At 39.3% G+C, this 18,717-nt stretch overlaps 1 protein-coding gene across 1 annotated transcript in view; it reads left to right on the forward strand.

The window, feature by feature from the left end:
* Window positions 1-18,717, forward strand: part of LOC132492237 (probable ATP-dependent RNA helicase DDX60) — an 80,274-nt gene that overhangs the window by 11,699 nt on the left and 49,858 nt on the right. Inside the window, exons 6-15 of the mRNA XM_060101607.1 lie at window positions 1,043-1,159; window positions 2,072-2,233; window positions 3,593-3,751; window positions 5,635-5,776; window positions 6,730-6,885; window positions 9,578-9,683; window positions 10,132-10,247; window positions 11,844-12,004; window positions 15,962-16,214; window positions 18,064-18,230. Coding sequence (XP_059957590.1) covers window positions 1,043-1,159; window positions 2,072-2,233; window positions 3,593-3,751; window positions 5,635-5,776; window positions 6,730-6,885; window positions 9,578-9,683; window positions 10,132-10,247; window positions 11,844-12,004; window positions 15,962-16,214; window positions 18,064-18,230 — 1,539 coding nt within the window. The remainder of the gene's footprint in view (window positions 1-1,042; window positions 1,160-2,071; window positions 2,234-3,592; window positions 3,752-5,634; window positions 5,777-6,729; window positions 6,886-9,577; window positions 9,684-10,131; window positions 10,248-11,843; window positions 12,005-15,961; window positions 16,215-18,063; window positions 18,231-18,717) is intronic.

Raw genomic sequence — 18,717 nt, forward strand, 5'->3', positions numbered from 1 at the left:
TGATTTCAGTGATCAATTTGAGGACTATGTGAAATGTGTATAAAAATGCCATGCATGTTGATAATGGCTGTTGCTGGATGATCATTACCTGGGGGAGGCGGTTATGCTATTCTCTCTGTGTCTATTTGAATTTTTTTCTAATAAAATCTAGTGCATTAAATGGGTAAATTGTTTCTTTTTGAGATATTGAAAATGTTCTAAAATTAGATTATGGCAATGGTTGCACAACTCTGTAAATTTACCAAAAGCCATTGAATTGTACTCTTAAAGTGAGTGGATTTTGTGTCATGTTAATTATACCTTCATGAAGTTGTTAAAAAATAAAATGGGGGGGGCCTCCCTGGTGGCGCAGTGGTTAAGAGTCCGCCTGCCGATGCAGGGGATACGGGTTCGTGCCCCGGTCTGGGAGGATCCCATATGCCGCGGAGCGGCTGGGCCCGTGAGCCATGGCCGCTGGGCCTGCGCATCCGGAGCCTGTGCTCCGCAACGGGAGAGGCCACAACAGTGAGAGGCCCACATACCGCAAAAAAAAAAAAAAAAAAAAAAAAAGGAAAAAATAAATAAATAAATAAATAAAATGGGGGGCCTCCCTGGTGGCGCAGTGGTTAAGAGTCCGCCTGCCGATGCAGGGGATACGGGTTCGTGCCCCGGTCTGGGAGGATCCCATATGCCGCGGAGCGGCTGGGCCCGTGAGCCATGGCCGCTGGGCCTGCGCATCCGGAGCCTGTGCTCCGCAACGGGAGAGGCCACAACAGTGAGAGGCCCACATACCGCAAAAAGAAAAAAAAAATAAAAAATAAAAATAAAATAAAATAAAATAAAATGGACCTAGACAAAAATTAATTTGGCGAAGACAGCATAGTGCTCTTTGGCAGGCTTTAAAAGCATTGTTGATGATCTGTAATTACATTAGTGTATTTTTTTTCTTTTTACTTAGAAATATATTGTAACAATATTATCTTCAATATATGATTTTCTTTAGTTGGAAAGTAATGTGATATATTATTCATGACGATTTATGTGACTTGCCTTCCTTTTGCAGAATGAAAAGAACTTTGAGAATGCTTATAAAACCCTGATTAAGCAATTGGAGGAATGTAGAGTTTTAGCATTAGGACGTCTTTTTGGAAATTTAAAATGGAAAAATATGATGGAAGAGGTACTGAAAGTTTTAAAAAACTTTTTATTCGATTGAATTGTTTAATTACTAAAAAAAATTCAAACATAGTTCAGAGTTCTCATATACCTCTCACCCAGCTTCCTCCCCCATTGTTAACATCTGATGTAACCAAGGTACATTTGTCAAACTAGGAAATTAATATCACTATAATAATATTAACAGACAAACATATTAATAACAGACTTTAATACACCACTTTTTCCGATTATCAGAAAAATTATTCACAAATTTTATTTTTACTGGATGCCTAGTATTTCTCTAATGCTGAACATTTAAATTGTTTGAAAATTGGCTTTAACAGATAACTTGGTGATGAACATCTTGGAGCATAAATCTTGGTACACATTTTGTATAACTTACCTAACCTACGTACCTAGAACTTGCATAGTCAATCAGAAAGTATCAGCATACATAATGATAATCATATGTATTGCCAAATAGCTTTGCAGTAACTCTGTGCCTATGTATATTCTGATTTGCAAATATAAGAGAAATGACACGTCACATGATTTCCAGTGCTATTATCCTTAAAATATACTTTGCTAATTTGAAAGTAAAAATATGCTATCTAATTGTCCTTTTTGTTACTAAAATGGTTGAACACTTATTAATATTTGTATTTTGTGAATTGTCTGCTCATCTCTTATTAAAGGCTTAGATGTTTTATTGATTTATAGGAGCTCTTTACATATTTAAACTTGTAATAATTTCATTGAAATACTTATTATTTTCCCATTTTGAATTTTGTTTCTTCCTTTAAACAGAAATGTTTATAGTTCTGTGTAGTCATATCTGTTTTTCTCTTCTGTATGAGTTCTTCTAGTAAGATCACTTATGATTGAAAATATTTTTCTAAATATCACGACATTTTACAATTTCCTTCTGTGACAGGCATGTGAAACTATTTCTCTGCTAAAGCAACTGTGGCCAGAAGGATCTGACATTCGGCAAGTTCTTTGTGTTACTTCGTGCTCCTTGTCTTTGAGTTTATACCATCACTTTTTAGAAAACAGATCGAAGACCACTGATGCTCAGAAAGCTAACATCCAACAGGTATGATAGGTTTACCATGAAACACCAACGAAATTTTATTTATTTGATTTTATTGAAACATCTATTGTGCTGTTAGATGGGTTGGTGTTCTACTCACAGATGTTTCCCTTAGTACGTTTTTAGTCAAATGTGTCCAACCCTCCAGAGGAAGATAAGAAAGTGGCCCTTGGTGAGAGTTTACCCCCTTATGATGTTCTGGGCTCCTACATGCCTTGTGCCATTAAGTCTTCACGACAGCAGTTTAAGAGAGGTGCTGTGATTCTTTCTGAGGCTCAGAGAGTCCAGGGAACATTTGTCAAACCCAAGGATGAAATACAGTGTGGATTGAAACCAGGTCTGTCTGTCTGATCCAAGCTCCCCTCTGTCTGCTGCCTTGTGCAAGGACCTTCCTGCTGTCCTGGCTGGACAGATGCTAAAGCCACAACTTCTGTAGGGCTGACAGAGGCCATTGAGACTCTGTTGACTGGTGTGGGTTTGTTCTCCAACCAACAAGCCATCCCTGTGTGTCTGCACATGTGCACGCGTGCACTCAGACACACACATGTACACGTACTGTGTTGTTTACACCCTGAGTGCTGGGGAACTCCTGGTTGAAGATTCTTATGAAAGAGAAACGCAGTTTGGTCTCTTTCTTTCATAGTTTCAGAAATGAACAGGGCTCATCATCTTTCTCCTGCGTCCTTTAGGTCTGCTTGAATAGTGTCTTTGCAAAATAACGTAGATGACTAGGCATGCCGTTTTAAATGATCACAAAAGTGATACTAAACCACTTGTCTCTGGGGCTTCTCATCATTGGACCCCGTCTGGCCCTGTGGAGGCACACTGAATAAGCCTCAGTCTGGTTCCAGTGACAGCCCTGCAAACATTGTCTCATCAGGTTAAATATGCCCACTTCTTTACCCTATTTCCACTTGGGTATGTTTTCAGATTGTACCAGTTTCCTCACCCTGGTAATTTTCAATATAACCTTTAAAATAGGACGCCTGGGAGAGAAGATATGGAGCATTTCACGTGTGGCCCCGCCCTGCAGGATCCTGTGAGCTCCTGACTTCATGCGCTGCTGGGTCAGCTCATGTGAAGTTGGGCTCAACTAAGAACACAGGAAGTTGCTTTATGTAAACTGCTACTAAGCTGGCGCTTCCCTGTCCCTCTTACCCAACGTGTGTGTTATGTGAAGAAAAGAACTTCTGCAAACATGCAGCGTGAACAGTGCAAGAGCGCGTGGTTCCTGCCCACGTGGTGCAGCACAAGAGCGCGTGGTTCCTGCCCACGTGGCGCAGCTGCACCTTCTCGAGGCGCCCAGGCAGCAGGCGGTGTCCTGCCCGTGGTCCCCTGACCCACCTTCTTTATTTGATGCAGGGGGAGAGGAGCTGCCTCACCCTGGAGGGGGTGACAGATTGGTGTAGACTGCACTGTCTCAGCGTGGCATTTCTCCTCCACTTACCTCTTTCCCAAAGAGCATGTACCAGATTCATCACTTCCCACTGGATTGAGGACGTTCAGACTTTCTTAACAATGGTAAGTATACCCTTGATTAGTTTGTTTTTTTGTTTCAGTTGTTAGATGTAGAAAAACCACAATGACCTTCAAAAACAGATTTGTATGGGAACAATGGCAGCCCTTTGGCGGCTTTAAAGGTGTAAAGGCCTAAATAAGTCACTTCCCAATTTCAATAACTCTGGGGGGTAAAAACCAACAGCTTGGTGTGTCTTCAGCCTGAGGGGATGTATCATAGCCCCCCTTCTGGTCTGTGTTAAGATCAGGATTTTGTGCCATCAACTATAAGAGATGGCTTCTGTCATGTTCTGTTCTTGAGCGTAGTTGAAGAAATCAGTGTAATAGTTGATTATCTTCATCCATTCTAGAGGACATTTAGAGGAAATCTGTAAACTTTAAAAAAGCAAAAGCAAAAGCAAATCTTACCCAGAGGCCCACCACTCAAGTCAATTCTGATAACTGTTAATATTTTGGTTTATTCTTTTTTAAATGCATAGACCTTTTTTTCTGTTATTTGTTATTGTTTCTAACACTGGAATTATATATACATATATATATATATATATAATTTTTTTCTTTTCACATATTTTTCTATTTTCTTCCACACTCTTGATTAGCTCATTTTGTAGTGGCCGCTGGCTATTTCTTTCTTTTTTCTTTTTTTTTGCGGTACACGGGCCTCTCATTGCTGTGGCCTCTCCCGTTGCGGAGCACAGGCTCCGGATGCGCAGGCTCAGTGGCCTTTGCTCACGGGCCCAGCTGCTCCGCGGCATGTGGGATCCTCCCGGACCGGGGCACGAACCCATGTCCCCTGCATCAGCAGGTGGACTCTCAACCACTGCGCCACCAGGGAAGCCCTGTGAATATTTTTATATTCATTACACATTGAAATGACAATATTTTGGGTATGTTGGGTTGAATAAAATAAAATGAATTTCAGCTTTTTTTTTTTTTTTTTTGTGGTACATGGGCCTCTCACTGTTGTGGCCTCTCCCGTTGCGGAGCACAGGCTCTGGACGCGCAGGCTCAGTGCCCATGGCTTACGGGCCCAGCCGCTCCGCGGCATGTGGGATCTTCCCGGACCGGGGCACGAACCCGCGTTCTCTGCATCGGCAGGCGGACTCTCAACCACTGCGCCACCAGGGAAGCCCAGCTTTTTTTTTTTTTTAATGTGAAAGAAGTTTAAGAAACATATGAAAGTTTAAGGTAATGTATGCAGTTTGCCTGCATTCCACTTCTAGTGGAACACTTCTACTGTTAAAGTTCCACATCCACGTTTGGAGAGCCTGGGTGTGTTATCGTGTGTGGAGCAGAGAAGCCTCCATTTTTCCCTCTCAACCCAACTCCCCAAACTCGAACGCTGACTTGTGCGCTGCGGTTGCTGGAGTCGTGTCTGCCCTGCTCTGAGCTCAGTGCTGCTGCTGAAGACATTCTGCCTGTGACAGGCGGGAATACAGCTGCCCAGGAATGTAGGTGGATGGGGATCTTTGCGAAGGATCTCCTAAACAATCAAATGCTCTTTTTTTAAATGCTGTTTTGACCTGACAGTAACACTGGAAGCATTAAACCCTGAGGAAAGAACAGAGAGAGGCACATGTGAAAGCAGAAGTATTTCTCTAGTCCCGTATCTGTGGGAGAAAAGTTGTAAGAGTCAAGTACGGATTTCTGTGACTGGGAATGAGGACTATGCTGAATCATTCTTGGTCAGCCTGATTTTATTTTAACTTTAATCTTTCAAGGTGTGACGCATTCATTATGACGCAGCCTGGAAGGGCTCACATCCGTAAGAATGGGAAGAGCGCAGCCCACCTGCCTTTCAGTTGGATTATTGAGATGTTTGAAGTATTCTAGGTTCTTGCTAATGTAAAAATTGTCACTGACTTGGTTTTTATTTCCAATTTCAGAAAAAGTGGTGTGAATACTTCATCCTAAGTAATATAGACGTTTTTGAATTTTGGAATCTGAATTTAACTCACCTTTCCGACTTAAGTGATGAGCTTTTATTGAAGAATATAGCCTTTTACTATGAAAATGAAAGTGTTCAAGGTACCACCCTAGTATGTTATAATAATTATGCCTTTACCCAGAGATAAACATTATAAAGGATTTAAAGCTTCAAAATTGTTTTCTACACTTGTAACATATAGCAGTCATTTTCTTTCAGATATTTATTTATGCATGTGTATAAGTTTTACTTAGTTGCAATCAGAGTGAATGTTGTATTTTAAAATATTTTTACCTTAATATTACTCCACAAGTATTTTTGGAAAACATACATCTTTGGGAACTTGGCGTTTCTAGATAATTTTAACAGGTGATTTTTTCAGTTAAATATATGCAGAACATTTTTCAGAATATTTACTCTAATTAATGTAATCATTACATACTACTATTAGGTATTTAGGGAATTTTAAGTTTTTCCAAAGATAAAGCTGATTTATATATTTGTTGTACATAATTAATTTTTCTTTCTTTGAATAATTTTATTAGAAGAAATCTTCTGCTGTTTATTCGTAGTCAAAGAAAAATAAAAGACATTTTAAGAGAACTATAACTGATTGAGCATTATTGAAGCTTCTTTGACCTCTAAGATTTGGTTCCTACATATTACAAGTGTTAGAATGAGTTAGCTACAAATAAATTTAGCAATCCTCTACAAACTTTCTCATTTTTGAAAAATCATAGTTTTATTGTTTTATTGATTATGAAGTTATGTGTGACATAGCATTTTTTATTACCTTGAAGAATAGTTAGATATTCACCATCTGTTATTGTTAGTTAAGACAGTTAATAGTTATCAAATAGGGAAACAGGATAAACTTTAAAGTCTCCAGTCCCACAGACAGCACTAGGGACCGTTTGGCTGTAGGTTCAGTGTAGCAGTCACAGAAAATTTCACTGTTTGACAAGTATTTCAGAGCTCTGTGAATTTAGTCAAAATGTGTGCTTCTGTGTATGTGTGAATGACTTTCAGTGTTTACTACTTTGAACTCATGTAGGGCTACATCTGAATTTGGGAAATGTCATTATGAAAGATTATGAACATCTCTGGGATACTGTATCAAAGTTGGTCACAAAGTTTGATGTTGGAAAGCCATTTCCTCTGAGAACAAAACAATTTCCCTTTCTTAAAAAGGATCCATCACCAATCAAAGGTAATAAATCTCTAAATTAATTTGAAATAAAAGCATCGTTCCTCTGAAAATGTTTTGAAAGCACCAGTAACTAAATGTTGCAAGTATAAATAATTTTCGGGTACTGTGCATTTAAAATGACCTATACTGTCATATCCTTGGGGTGATAATACTTTGAGTCTAATTTTGAACAGTGATATGTTTTCCTTGTAACTAATGTTGTTGCCAAATTTTAAGAAAGCCAGATATATGTGACTTCCATTTCTATCAATCTGAAGTGTAGATCAAGTGAAAAATCTCTTGTGCGTAATGATGGAAATGTTAGATAAGAGACACCAGACATCTTTTTACAAAATCGTAAGTAAGCTTGAAACAATAGGAGGGAAATTCCAGGAGCCAAACATGAAGGGAGAGACTGATCTCTGGGTCACTCTGAGAATTTCTAATTGTAGGTCTGCCCTCCTAAGAATCTGGGTTTCAGTGCACTCAGTCAGCAGAGTCAAGACAACTCTAAGCCGGAAAATAACCTTAAAGCGATCAAAGGAATCTGGTGTGTTCTCTGTAGAGGAACATCATCACATACCCTGGTTTTACAGGGCTTCTCTGCCACATACGAGTGTGCACATGCAAATTTATAAACAGCAGAGAAATAAGCCCCCAGACAAACAGTAAGCTGCAAAACGAGAACTCTTAAGTATTTCAGATTTTGTAATTATCAAAAGTAGAATATACTATATGTGTGTTTAAAAATGCTTGAAGAAATAAAATATGAAATTTGAAACAAAAAATAACAAAATGATAGAAAACATCTTCACATTTTAAAATAATCAAAGTTATAGAAATGAAAAGACTGTCAGTGGATAGGTTCAAAAGCTGATTGGATTTGGCTAAAGAGCGAACTTGTGAGCTAGAAATAAATCAAAAGAACTACAGGTACAATAATGATGAACACATTACATACCTTAAATTTACACAGGGTTATATGTCAATTATATCTCAAGCTGGAGAAATTTTAAAAGAACCGAAAAACAAACAAAAGAAATAGAGATTTAAAAAATGATAAAATACATGTTAAAAGACATGGAAGACAGAATGAAGCTGTCTAACCTTTCATTCATTTGGAGATTTGGAAGGAGAGGCCAAGCCAGTGTAGATTGGGCCATATTTGACGAGACTGTGGCTGGAGTTTGCCTGGATGATGAAAGACAGGGATTTGCACACTCAGGGCATATGATGAGTCCTGAGTGGGACAAAGCAACCGTATGCACATGCACACTCACAAATACACACACTAGGCACAATGCAGTGGGATTAGAGAATGTAAAAATAAATATCTTAAAAGGACCAGAGTTACTTACAAAGGAATAAAAATTAGTCTCTAATAATAGACTTTCCCAAATATCATGATAGAAGTCAGAACATAATGAAATCATATGTTATTCTTAAAATACAGTTTTAAGAAATGAGTAGCTTGGACATTTTTCAAAATACAAATGCTGATTTATCCATCATCCTGTCATCACTGGAGACATTTCTGTATCATGAATTTCAGGAAGAATAAAATGACCCTGGATGGAAAGTAACAAGCTAAGGGGGGGTTGGGGACGTATCGATACAAATGTATTTTTCAGAGTACAGGGGAAGAATATATATCGATACAAGTGTATTTTTCAGAGTAAAGGGGAAGAATATATATCCCCTTTCATTATGTCAGAATGAGTTTCACCAGACAAAGACGCTTGAAAACAAGGAGTTTATTGTTCCCAGGAAGATCCAATAAGGGAGTGCTTAGGTAATACCAGGAAGAAAACACAGTCGGTGCAGGCCGTGTTAATGCGTAGGTTTCCACATGGGCAACTACAGGTGAGTTTTACTGGGAATCCTAGAACTGTGTGCAAACCACTTTGGAGATGTCTTACCCCAAGAGCAAGGTAGCTGGGGTATTTACCTTGTGACTTTCGTCAAGTCTCGGGGGGCATGAAGCCCTTAGGACTCTGGCTGCACCCAAGGCTGTAAGAAGAAAGTGCTCGGGGAGAGTTGTGGGAACTCATGGGAAGGTTTCAGGCAAACATGGGAACGGTGAACGTCAAGGAAATAACGAGCAGAGCAACTGCAGCTCACCTGGAATTATGAACCAGACACTGGATAAAGGGGCATTTGTTAGCCAGCTATTGTATATGCGATCAATATGTGACGTGTGATACCCATCTGTCATGTGTAGGTGTACATGGGCATGAGCTCAAGGAGGATGTAAGGGAAGACTAATGATATCACATAATGTCATTGACATCTGTATTTTCCCTCTGTTTATTTTTATAAAAGTATATATGTAAGAGATTTCTGAGTGAGACTTCCATATTTAAATTCCTTGTCTCATAATAGGAAATAAGAAAAGGAACAAATATTTGAAATAGGAAACATAGGTGTTTTTCTGTCTGTCAGTGTATATCTGTCCATCCATCCATCCGTCTGTCTATCTATCCTTCTATCTACCTACCTACATGCCTAAATGCTGCCTACTTCTTTATATTCTCCCATGTTCCAGAATGTCTTAATGTGGAAAATAGCTTTATGGGAAGGGCTAGAATTGATTAATGTAAATAAATAAGATCAATGAAACATGTTTTTTTTAAATGTGAAATTTTAGAAAATGATGTGTAACATTGCTGTATTAAAGTTTCGCATTTGACCTTGTCTTACTACTTTTTTACAGATACCTCCAAGGAAAAGATGGCTAATTTGGGTTTTATTCCAGTGTCATGTCAGGTGGTTGATAAGTTTGCTGGGGACATTTTGAAAGATTTGCCTTTCCTAACGAGGTATGGGGGGCCACTGGGTGGAATGGATGAATTACTCATTAAAGCTTTTACACAGTTCGACAGATTATTTATAAAGAGGTTATATTAGATGTAACGTGTTTGTAACACATAATGAGTTTAGTTTCAAATTTAACAGTGTCTTGTGATCATAACTAGCTTAAAAATCAACATAATTTTAACCTTAGAGTAAAATCATTCCAGCTGTGTGTTTGTAATTAATGCATGAGTGGATGAATATTTGTTGATGTCGATGGCACAAAATATGGGGTGGATTCTGGGTTCTGAAGCCCCAGTAAACTGCTCTTTGGATTCTATCACCCACATTATATCTCGGAAAGAGGAAAGGTGGCTATGATTTTTTTTTAATTATTAAAAAATGAGACCTATGCTGTGCTATATTTGGAGGCATGCAATTTAAAATGTGCCTATATTTCTTTTCTTCTCATAGCGATGATCCTATTGTAACTTCACTGGTCAAGCAGAAAGAATTTGATGAACTTGTGCACTGGCATTCCCACAGACCCCTTAGTGATGATTATGACAGGACAAAGGGTCACTTGGATGGTGAGCTCTGTGATTCTGTTGAAATACCTTAAAATCTATTTCACTCTCTGCCTTTTATGTTACAATGAAACATTATTCTATTTCTTGAATAACAATAACGTACAAGATATGTAGATATATGTCAGTAAAGAGGGTGAGGAAAGAGCCCCACTTTGCTGACCGTCACGTGTACACGGGCACACAGCTGTCTTAGGAGCAAGTGCACAGAGATGGCATTTGTCCCACAAGAGTTAGAAGCTGTTTTAAGCTACGACAGTTTATAGTTTAAGACATCAGTGTGCTCCTTGATGGCAGAAATATTGAGGCTCTAGGCTTTCAAGCAGTGGCAGCTGCTTTCACGTCACCCGTGGCAAGGGCAGCAGTTTACCCACCTTCACGCTCGGGATGGAGGCTGTAGCACCACTGAGAGCAAGTCAGCCGAGACTGACGTAGGGGCCCTTCTCCCCGGCTCATCCCTTGTCTTCTTTTGTCTGCCCCATGCTCGCCCCCACCCTTCCTCCAGTGGACAGAACTTACCTTCAGAAGAATCTAAGAGTGGACCTAGTAAGCATGTTCCCACGAAACACTTCCCAGCCTGCTGTTATAAACAACTACTAATATCCTGAAAAGACAAGAGAGCTTTTAGATCAATCATTAACATCCTTCGGAGCTGTTTGATTTACATATGTAGATACAGATCTAGAAAAATCAGCCTGCTTAAAGTGAGTGCTGTAGTTTTCTCTGGGGATGGGAGTAAGTCATACCTTGAGTGTTGGGATTTCCTATGTCATTGGATTTTTCTACAGTGAGTCTTTCTGAGCTGCCAAGTTCTTGGCTCCGTGGCCATGGTCTGGAGTAAGAATTTTTCTGTCAAGTGATACAAGAAGCCATGATACCCTAGATGGACATCTTCCTGATTTGGCCTTGACCTTCCCCCTTCTATCTATCTATCTATCTATCTATTTATTTATTTATATTTTTGGCTGCATTGGGTCTTAGTTGCTGCACGTAGGCTTTCTCTAGTTGTGGTGAGCGGGGGCTACGCTTCGTTGTGGTGCACTGGCTTCTCACTGCAGTGGCTTCTCTTGTTGCAGAGCGTGGGCTTCAGTAGCTGTGGCACGTGGGCTCAGTAGTTGTGGCTCGCAGGCTCTAGAACGCAGGCTCAGTAGTTGTGGTGCACGAGCTTAGTTGCTCCGCGGCACGTGGGATCTTCCCAGACCAGTTCTTGAACCTGTGTTCCCTGCATTGGCAGTGGATTCTCAACCACTGCGCCACCAGGGAAGCCCTACCTTCCCCCTTCTTAACTTCATTCACAGGGCACAAAACAGAAGTAATGCCCAGAATCTGTCATTCTTTGTAGCATCCTGATATTTGCTTTGAGAGGTGTACAATGAAAGGGTGTTTTGTTGCTTGCATCCTTTAAATAAAGTAAGGAATCATTCTGTGGACAAGAGATAGTGTGATTTAAGATTCCTTCTTTAACAAAAGTCATCAGCCTAAGTTACTGTTCCAAACTAAAAAGAAAAGTGCACGTGTGTGTGGGATGGTGTGAAGGATTAGTGAGAACACTGTTGAAAATATGTAGTAGTGTTGCATTTTAAGCCTTTTCTTTTCCAGCAAAATCTAGAGATCCTTATCATCTTAGATCCTTGCAAATGTATCATCGTTTTCAACGATTTTATGGGAAGTCATTAGAATCAGTCTCTTCAAAATTTGTTGTACCTCAAGCTATCAAGCCAAAGAAGAATTTCTGTGAACCCAAGAGCAAGAAGACACAGGTAGGTTATATTCATTCTATCAAAATTTTTTTTTACTTTTCATTGTCCTTTATTGTTATTTGTTCAGTCCCTTTGATAGTTGCTTTCCATGCTACGTTTTTAGAAAAGTAAAGGGATGGGAAAGATACTCCATGCAAATGGAAACCAAAAGAAAGCAGGAGTAGCTATACTTATACCATACAAAATAGACTTTAATACAAAGACTGTAATAAGGGAGATAGAAGGTCATTATATAATGATAAAGCTGAAAACCTGAAAGCTTTTTCTCTAAGATCAGGAACAAGACAAGGATGCCCAGTCTCACCACTTGTATCCAACGTAGCACTGGAAGTTTTAGCCAGAGCAGTTAGGCAAGTAAAAGAAATAAAAGGCATCCACATTGGAAAGGAAGAAGTAACACTGCCTGTTTGCAGATGACATTATATTATATAAAAACCCCACCAAAAAACTTAGAACTAATAAATGAATTCAGTATAGTCACAGGATACAAAATCAATATACAAAAATCTGTTGTGTTTCTATACACTAATGATGAACTATCAGAAGCAGAAATTAAGAAAACAATCCCAATTACAATTGCATCAAAGAGAATAAAATACCTAGGAATAAATTTAACCAAGGAGGTTACAGTATATTGAAAACTACAAGACAGTGATGAAAGAAATTGAAGAGGATACAAATAAATGGAAAGATACTCTGCGCTCACGGATTGGAAGAAAGAATATTGTTAAAATGTCCTTACTGCCCAGTGCAATCTATAGATTTAATGCAATCCCTATCAAAATTCCAATGGCATTTTCCACAGAAATAGAACAAACAATCATAAAATTTGTATGGAGCCATAAAACACCCTGAATAGCCAAAACAATCTTCAGGAAAAAGAACAAATCTACAGGCATCACACTCCCTGATTTCAAGCTATATTACAAAGTTACAGTAATCAAAACAGTATGGTATTGGCATAAAAACAGGTACATGGGTCAATGGAACAGAATAGAGAGCGCGGAAATAAACTCAAGCATGTATGGTCAATTAATTTGTGACAAAGGAGGTAAGAATATACAATGGAGAAAAGACAGCCTCTTCAGTAAATGGTGTTGGGAAACCTGGACTGCTACATGCAAAAGAATGAGGCTTGGAACCCTATCTTATACTATACACAAGAATTAACTCAAAATGGATCACAGACTGCAAGACCTGAAACTGTAAAAGTCCTAGAAGGAAGCATAAGCCGTAAGCTCCTTGACATTGGTCTTGGTGATGATTTTTTTGGATTTGACACCAATGGCAAAGGTAACAAAAGCAAAAATAGACAAGTGAGATTGTATCAAACTAAGAAGATTCTTCACAGCAGAGGAGACCATCAAAGAAGTGAATAGGCAACTAACTACAAAATGGGAGAAAATATTTGCAAGTCATAGATCTGATAAGGGGTTAATATCTAAAATATACAGAAAACTCATACAACTCAATAGCAAAAAATAGAACAATCTGATTAAAAAGTGGGCAGAGTAACTAAACGGATATCTTTCCAAAGAAGACATGCAGATGGCTAACAGGCACATGAGAAGATGCTCAGCATCACCAGTCATAGGGGAAATCAAATCAAAACCACAATGAGATATCGACTCACACCTGTCAGAACGGCCATCATCCAAAGGGCAAGAAACAACACGTGTTGGCCAGGATGTGGAGAAAAGGGAGCCCTTGTGCACTGTTGATGGGAATGTAAATTGGTGCAGCCACTATGGAAAATGGTGTATTTCCTCCAAATATTAAAAATAAAACTACTATATAGTTCTGCATTCCCATTTCTGGTATTTATCCCAGAAAAGAAAACAGGATGTAGAAGAGATCTCTGCACTCCCATGTTCATGACAGCATTATTCACAGCAGCCAAGATACGGAAACAATGTAAGCATCCAGCAAGGGAGGAATGGATAAAGAAGATGTGGTCTGTATGTATATTGGAATATTATTCAGTTACAAGAAGGAAATTCTGCCATTTGTGACAGCGTGGTTGGACCTAGAGCTGCTAAGTGATGTAGGGCAGACAGAGAAGGCAGATACTGTGTGGTGTAACTTACACGTGGAATCCAAAAGAAAAAAAAGGTCAAACTCATAGAAACAGGAGAAACATGGTGACTCGAGTGGATAACCCTACATCATATCACTGAATTTGCGAAGAGAGTAGATTTTAAATATTCTCACCTCCCCTCCTCCCCCAAAAGATACATTCGTGAGTTGATGAGTGCGTTAATTAACTCAGTGGGGAGAACCCTTCCACAATGTACATGTATATCAAGCCACCATGACGTACACTTTCAATATCCTACAATTTTTCAGTTATACCTAAAGTTAAAAAAATATTTGAGCAGACATGAGGACTTTTGCTTTAATAGTCAACAAGCAGCCACCTCAGGCCCAGCTTGGTGGTCTTTGTTTTTCTCCTCGTGGCGACAACCTCCTTTTTATTTTCACAGCCAATTTTATCTTTAGTGAGACCATCCAATTACAACTATTCCTTTTTTATTTCCTGAAAAGCTTCTTTTATATAGTTATTTTTTTTCGAGAGAGGTTATAAAATAGAAAGTTGGCAAAAATTCTAATTACCTAGTGTAAGGTATAAAGACTGAAAAAAATTTCATGTTTTTTTTATCTTCTACATTATTGGAAATTAAATAACTTATCTCGTGGAGATTAAACAACCTCAGCACCATGTAAATGTGCTCTTCCAGCAACACTTCAAGCTAAAACAAACACATTGTACCTGGCAAAGAGCCAGGGCTTGTTCTTGTCCTGTTGAGACCAAACCATGCCGAGTTATCCCAGGACAGGACAGTACATTTGGGAAGTTGAAACATTGGAGAAGCTCCACTGATTCAAATTAAATACTAAGAAAGTGATGACAGTGAAAATTGACTTCATTAAAGGCAAAGTTTAGATATGAGTTTCATGACTAAGCAGAATAACGGAAGGTGTGTCAGTGTTCCCTTATGGATACAACAGTTCTCTAATTTTCTTTGCACATTAATAAGTCAAGTAGGTAAAAGTGTAGTAGAAGTGGGTCTATATTGTGTGTAAGTTGGTTGGAAATGCTTGTCTAGACAGAGCAAACCGGTTTATTTATGATGTTCCTTCCCACCTGCCCCTTGCTCATTCACCCATAAAAGAGGATGAACTTGTGCTGTGCTTGGGACACACCAACAACTATGGCACATTCCTGTCTCATGACAAGGAAAATCCAACTGCTTTGCGTGTGATGGGCATTTGATAGAGAGACGCCCGGGCAGGGGAGGGATCCGTACTCAGGCTGGGAGAGTTGAGCAAGGCTTTGTGGAAGAAATATCTAGAAGCACAAGTTGGGGGAGGGAGGTGACCATGGGGGATGGAAGAGGAAAACCAATTCCCTAGAGATCAGGAGACAGAAACACCAGGGTCCTGGTGTTTCTGATTGTGTTACATTTACTCTTCAATTTATAACCTACACCACTTAGAAATCTAGAAAAATTATCTGCACAGAGGCTTTATAGTCATTAAATTGGATTGTCCAAAGATTTCAATTCACAGAGGCTTCAATGTTAAGAAACAGACACTGAAATGAAAATTGTGCCTTGTCAAGAACGGGATTACGGGGCTTCCCTGGTGGCGCAGTGGTTGAGAGTCCGCCTGCCGATGCAGGGGACACGGGTTCGTGCCCCGGTCTCGGAGGATCCCACATGCCGCGGAGCGGCTTGGCCCGTGAGCCATGACCATTGAGCCTGCGTGTCCGGAGCCTGTGCTCCGCAATGGGAGAGGCCACAACAGTGAGAGGCCCACATACCGCAAAAAAAAAAAGAACGGGATTACGTTCAAAATAATCAATATACACTTAAAACTATGGTCTCATTCATGCAATGCCATCTTGGACTATTTCCAACTTGTTTTACAACATGTTTCCTTCTTTTTTTGGGGCAGGAGACCAAGGCTGAAAAAATTACTAGAGAGAATAAGGAGAGGCTGTTTGCCAAGGAAGAACAAAAAGAAGAGAAAAGATGGAATGTTCTGTCCTTTTCTATTGAGGAGGAGCTGAAAGAGAATTTAAACTCTGGAATAAAGAACCTAGAAGATTTTTTGAAATCATGTAAAAGTAGCTCAGTGAAATTTCGAGTTGAAATGGTGGGGATTACTGCCTGCTTGAGAGCGTGGAAAGAACATTGCCGTGCTGAAGGTATGTGGCTGTGCGTTCTTCTTGATTTGTTTGTTTGAGTACATTGGAGAAGCATAAAAATCTAATGATGATAGCTGTTATTTATTAACTGGAAGTCTGTGTTAGAAGGCTTAGGGAAGCCTTAGCTGCATTATCTGATTTTGTCCTTGGAGAAGTCCTCCAAGTATTATTACCTCTACTTTATCAATGAGCAATGAAGTCTCAAAGGGGGCCCCAGTAGCAAAGGTACAGCACATTCATAAGCAAATTCAAATCAATTCCTTCTCACTTACCTGTGGGATCTAAAATATGACACTAATGAACTTACCTACGAAACAGAAACAGACATGCAGACATAGAGATCAGACTTGTGGTTGCCAAGGAGAGGGGGAGGGATGGAGTGGGAGTTTGGGGTTAGCAGATGCAGACTAGTATATACAGGATGGATAAACAACAAGGTCCTACTGTAGAGCACAGGGAACTATTGGAAAAGAATATGAAAAAGAATGTGTATGTATAACTGAATCACTTTGTTGTACAGCAGAAATTAACAAAACAATGTAAGTCAACTACACTCCAATAAAAAAATTCAAGTCAATTCCCAAAGTTTACAAACAACCACTTAGAGAGTTGTGGGCATGGTTAAGGGGACCCACAGATGGCGAGGTCCCAGGGAGAGTCTGTCTGTCATTCATCTCTGAGATCTGAAGTGCGAGCATTTTCTTTCTGGGCAAAACTCGGATCATGTTTGCCTGGCATGCTGAGTTCTTCCAGAAGTTGCTGTGGTTTCCATGTGCTCTACTTTACAACTGCTACAATAGATAGTAGAAAAGAAAAGAAGAGGCAGGCAAGGGAGAAACATGGCTGGGTAGAGACGTGTAAGTTGATGGCAGGTGAAATGATGAGGGGCCAGTATGCCTCCAACTGACAGTACTTCCGAGTACACCTCATTGACCTGTCTGTCTGGGTCGTCTCCACACTTGAATCCGTTGAACACGGGGTCCCTGGGGGTTCTTCTCCCCCTCACCCTGTCATTCTGCAAACTTCAATCTGCCCCTGCAACGACAGACTTCCCTGAAGATTTCATCCCAGTGAGAAGCATAAGACTTGGCCTCTGTGGGTCTCTCTAATTAAGATGTGTCAGGATTTGCAGTTGGCCTGAGAGAGATCAGGATTAACAGTGGCTTAAATTTCTTTTGTAGCCTTTATAGCATCAGTATGTGTTTGGTAATATTTGTTAAATAGATAAAATGTAGGTTGATTGGAAGAAAGGGCGAATCAAAACTGCCCTAACGTGAAGTATGAAAAGACCAGCCGTGAGGAGGACTAGAAAGGATGTATGTGACTGTAAAGAAATGGACAGGGATTAGCAAAGTTTGGATCTGGCAGGTGTAACAGACTGATTGAATTTAAAGGCTCCGGTGATTACACCAGATACTTATCTCTGGTCACCATTAAGATTCAATAAATGTTGCCAAGTTTTTAACCAGATATTTAAACTCATCTGGACATTTTTCTTTGAACATAGTAGAGAAGGCATGAAAATAATAGTTGGGAAAGATTTGTATTCCTTAGAACTTAGACCAACTTGGGCTTTAGTGATCTTATTTCTATCATGAGCTACAAGATTTTCCTTTTTCTCCCAACACTTACAGAGCTACATCTCAGTTATCCACAGAGATGTTGGAATGTGTTTAGTTGCACTTTCATTTGATTGAGTTTTCTGTATTCCAAAACATCCATTAATGCTAAGTAAGACAATGAATTTAATTGGGTCAGGTTGATAGCCTGAGTGACTAATCTTGGACAATCAAACATTTATTATTTTTGATGGCCTTTATAACAGTTTTGCTGTTTATTCTTTACCAAGGTGAAACCACAAAAGATTTAAGTATAGCTGTTCAAATGATGAAAAGGATCTACTCCGTGATGGAAAAATACCCAGAACTTTTGCAAGAGGCAGATCGGCAACTCATAGCCAGATGCCTTAGGTACTTAGGATTTGAGGAGTTGGCAAGTACTTTGCATCCAGCACAGGTAATGTTTTCAGAATAGCTCCATTCTAGTAGAGTAATTATTAAGTGCACCTCAAGTGTCTTGTAAGCACAGTTACCTGGGTTTTTTTTTTTTTTTACTGAAAATATTTACTCCAAGTTCATAATCATTATTAGTAATCCAGCTCCCCCAACTTGAAGTAACCTAGAATTAGAAAATTTTACAAAAGCTTCTCTGGACAAAAATGCCAGATAGTCTCTGCAGACCCTTAAAACTAATCCTGTGTTTAATTCTAGCAAAACATTTAAGAACTATATAGCGACTGTTCAGTTGTCTTGATATCAGATTGTAGCTCAGGTGCCGTGATGGATATCTGAAGATCTTGATGTCTGCTATTTACTCTTAGTTAAGATAATGATTTAGGTGGTAAGAGATTTCTTCAATAAATATTGCAAAATTTGAAAGATGGTAAAATGCTTTTCTCATAAATATTAGTTTTCAGTTATTTTAAAAAATGTTTTTAATCATT

The sequence above is a fragment of the Mesoplodon densirostris genome, chromosome 6 (genome assembly GCF_025265405.1).
Source record: "Mesoplodon densirostris isolate mMesDen1 chromosome 6, mMesDen1 primary haplotype, whole genome shotgun sequence".
NCBI lineage: Eukaryota > Metazoa > Chordata > Mammalia > Artiodactyla > Ziphiidae > Mesoplodon > Mesoplodon densirostris.